This window comes from Tigriopus californicus, chromosome 12 (genome assembly GCF_007210705.1).
Source record: "Tigriopus californicus strain San Diego chromosome 12, Tcal_SD_v2.1, whole genome shotgun sequence".
Lineage (NCBI taxonomy): Eukaryota > Metazoa > Arthropoda > Copepoda > Harpacticoida > Harpacticidae > Tigriopus > Tigriopus californicus.
The window spans coordinates 10786358-10790168 of record NC_081451.1 but is presented as its reverse complement, the minus strand read 5'-3'; the positions used below and the strand labels follow the sequence as shown (position 1 = coordinate 10790168).

The 3811-nt window shown below is 45.3% G+C and overlaps 1 protein-coding gene across 1 annotated transcript; it reads left to right on the top strand.

Moving 5' to 3' along the window:
• The first annotated feature begins 1425 nt into the window (after nt 1-1425).
• LOC131891275 (circumsporozoite protein-like) lies at nt 1426-2589 on the top strand. The gene is made up of 3 exons (XM_059240803.1): nt 1426-1494; nt 2079-2487; nt 2537-2589. The coding sequence occupies exons 1-3, from the start codon at nt 1426-1428 to the stop codon at nt 2587-2589; spliced, it is 531 nt and encodes a 176-aa protein (XP_059096786.1).
• The last annotated feature ends 1222 nt before the right edge of the window (nt 2590-3811 follow it).

Below are 3811 nucleotides of genomic sequence, written 5' to 3'. Positions count from 1 at the left end.
TGTTCAAAGTTATGTAGTAAACACTACATAAAATTTGAATCTTCGACGCGCTCTTGGTCAGCTACATAAGCTTTTGACAACATAACTTTGAAACGATCGACTTTGCATGTAAATGATATCAAATTGACCTACCGTTAATTGAGGTGATGTATGTTTGTTATCTTTTTACTTTAATTCGAAAAGTGGCTCAGAGTGGCCATGACCAAGTGCAGGCCGATTTGCCAGGAAGCTCGTTCGCAGTCCATATTTCTAGAAGTCCGTGGCCTTACCCATTTGGGCACCAATAAGTTCAGCAGGTTTGCAAAAGGTCGAGCAGGTCCAAAGACCATTATCAGAAACATTAAGGATATGAGAGAGTTTCGTATTGGTAGAGATTAGAAAGGTTGGGATTGTACAGTATTCAGAGAAAGTACGAAAGGTATCTGATATTGTACGTTTTCAAAAGCATTCACGAGCTTTGTCCCAACCCAGGATTTAGGGTCAATTGTAGTGACCGTAGAGGTGCGTTTTGAGAGCACCTTCAAGCCCTCGAGAATCCAGGCTAGTTAAAACAATGAAGTCCAACTCCCTTCTTTCTCGGGCTCCTTCAATGTTCAATTAGCTGCCCTCAAATTTGCTTAGGGTGTATGTAGGCCTTGATCCAGTAGCAGGATTTAAGTCAGACTTGGACATGTTTTCGACTAAAATAACCGATCAAGGGTTAGCCAGATCTGTCAACTCTAATTCGTTGGTCGATCAAATAATACATATAAATAAAAGTTAAATGAATTGAATAAATTTCTCGTCTTGAACTGCTGGGATTCCAATCCCAGTAGCGGTAAGGAAGTTCGCAAAAAATAATCATTGTGCATGCCTTGGTGGGAATGTGCCCTTTTTAGCTCCAGTCTACGTCAGAGGGATTATGAAAGGATTGTTTCATGTGTGTTATCCCAAAGAGGCGGGGAAATATTTTTGCTTTTTGGCTTGAATACGCGTAGAGACAGAAAAGTAATAGATGTGTTGGGAAAGGGTTTTATACAAACAGTTGTTTGAGACAGACGTGAGCCAAAGACAAGGGTAAGTGTTCACCTTGTTTGATGAATATTTAAGTAATGGAAGGCAATAATTATCCATTCAAATTCTTGTGGGGAAGTCGATAGGCCAGGTTATGCACTAAGAATGCAGGGATCAATACAACAGACCTGATTGGATCTACGTTTGTGAGAATTGCTTAAACGACAAAATGATAATGAGATGAAGTGTGTCGAACAATGTGGTTCCAAAGGGTGGGATTTGAGTTGATACAGTAAAATTCGGATATAAGAGCATCGAAGGTAAGAGCAGATTTGTAGGTGGCAAAATATCATTTTTCATATAAAGGGGTTAAGGCATGTTATAAAGGCAAGTTCTTAGCCGCTTTCTCATCAAAACAAACAGTCATACTTAATGGCTTCTGATAAGCGAGCCACTTTTTCCTTCAAGAAAAAGCAGAAGCTCCTTGTCGATTTTGAGAAGGTGCCCAAGATGAGCCTCACCAAAACTGCCACAAAGTTAAGAGTCAAACGCGCTTCCCTTGCAAAACTCTTATTTTTTTTGAAACTTTTTTAGCCGGTATGTTATTCTATGACAAATTAACTACGTACTTGGTGCGTAAAATACAGGCAACTAACTGCCCTCCTTGCATTTTTCTCTTTTTTTAATGGCTGCATTATTTTGGACCACAAAACTACGTCGAATTATAGCTTAAAAAGATGTTTTCTGTCATCAAATTTGCCTCTGGAGCCGCGGAACTGGAGCATTGGATGTAGGAACACATCGCATAAAAGAGCTATCTTCATATTATCTATCAAAGTGGCTTAGATTATTTAGTTTTTCCAGAAACTACATACAAAGAACATAAAAAATGTTGATTTATTATTGTGATCATTTTTTCACTCCTGACGGGCCAAAACTAAGATGGCGGGATTGGCGCGCAGTCCGGGTAGGTTTATATGGGATTGAGTCGGCCGTAAAAATAAACATAGATTGTTGTTGAGCAATATCAGTAGGTCGCACCAGCTGAGATGGACCAGCAGGCGAAAGCTGGAGGGTAGCAATAGGTGGCGGCGGCTGGGGAGCACCAACTGGTGGGGGCGGTTGGAGAGGACCTCCAGGAAGTGGCAGCTGGAGAGCACCAACTGGTGGCGGCGGCTGGGGAGCATCAACTGGTGGCGGTGGTTGGAGAGGTCCTCCAGGAAGTGACAGCTGGAGAGCACCAACTGGTGGCGGCGGCTGGGGAGCACCAACTGGTGGCGGTGGTTGGAGAGGTCCTCCAGGAAGTGGCAGCTGGAGAGCACCAACTGGTGGCGGCGGCTGGGGAGCACCAACTGGTGGCGGCGGCGGCTGGGGAGCACCAACTGGTGGCGGCGGTTGGAGAGGACCTCAAGGAAGTGGCAGCTGGAGAGCACCAACTGGTGGCCACGCCTGGAGAGGCCGTGGGACCGGGTGGCTGCGCTGGCGGTTGGACCGGTGGGACTGGGGGCTGCGCTGGCGGTTGGCCCGGAGGGACGGTGGGCAGCACTGGCGGTGGGAACTGGTGGGACCGGTGGCTGCGCTGGCGGTTGGACCTGAGGGACGGGTGGCAGCACTGGCGGTTGGACCAGTTGGACCGGTGGGACCGGGGGCAGCACTGGCGGTGGGATCGGTGGCGGCAATGGAGGTGCTGCGGGATGCAAATTTAAGGGAAATTGGTACTGGTCCCCAATGCAGGCTAAAATGCATCCAAATGGATTTTTCTTGGAGTGGGACCTGCGCAAAATGTACTCAGCTAAGTAGGTTGGCAAAAGGCGGCCCGATGTTCCTGATTGGCGCTTCATTTTCCGGTTTATTTGCATCTAAGTCCCCTCAATTGTCTGGGTGTGAACCCTTTCATCCAAAGGATTGACAAAATTTTGATAGTGAACGATGACGCTATGGCTGTAGATCCCACCGTCAATTTCGTCTATATGAGCGTAACTTGCCCAACCATCTGAAACAATATGCGTTCCCGTTCGTATGTTGTCCAGTATAGCCTCTTCCAGAGTTTCTCTTGTCCGATTTGGCACTTCCACCATAAAACAAGCCCCTGCCCGTCGTTCTACTCCCCCAAAGATCCATCTTGCTCGAGGCCATCTGCCTCGATTGTATTTGGCTTTGGCAATTAGGCTTTCGTCTATCTCGCACCTCAGGCTCAATCTCGTCATTTTCATTAACGTAGATTCCGCCTATCTGTCCCTGGTTCCGATTTATGTATTCCTGTAAAATAGATGTTTCTTCTTTCAGTGTTGGTACCATAAGGATTGGACCACTAGTACACCACATCACAACCAAATAGCAAAAACTCACTAGTTCCTAAAACTTTTCATAGAAGTCTATATTGCCCTATTATCGTATGCTTTGTATTGAAGGAATGTGCAGCAAATGCAAATGCAGAGTAGCGATACTGACATTGATGAGACTGATATAAATGACGTCATTGTTTCACAATTGAGATGCAGGAAAGGAAAATGACATCAATATCAAATTGTGGGAAATAACTTGCTCTTTTCAGGCTTCATAGTTTTTTTTTCAAAATTTGTCTCGTAACTCCAGTTTGGGAATCCCTGTTCTAAAGACTTAAAGCTAGCTCGAGTATTTCCCACATATCATTGACATATAACTTATGGATGTTCTACATTGGCCCAATCTACTCCGGTTACTGAGGTCATTCCTCCACTAATGCCGATGCAAATGCTGATCCCGGTCAGAGGCCAATCCCTTGCCCAACCGTAAGTGAACGTGACTATTGAGTTTTTTTAGTACATTGCCGAGGACG

Excerpts from the sequence above, each read along its gene's own strand:
- LOC131891275 (XM_059240803.1), top strand. The coding sequence starts at position 1,426 with ATGGCTTCTGATAAGCGAGCCACTTTTTCCTTCAAGAAAAAGCAGAAG. Across the intron at positions 1,495-2,078 it reads TCCTTGTCGATTTTGAGAAG|GTGGCGGCGGCTGGGGAGCA; the intron begins GTGCCCAAGATG and ends GGGTAGCAATAG. Across the intron at positions 2,488-2,536 it reads CTGCGCTGGCGGTTGGACCG|CACTGGCGGTGGGAACTGGT; the intron begins GTGGGACTGGGG and ends GACGGTGGGCAG.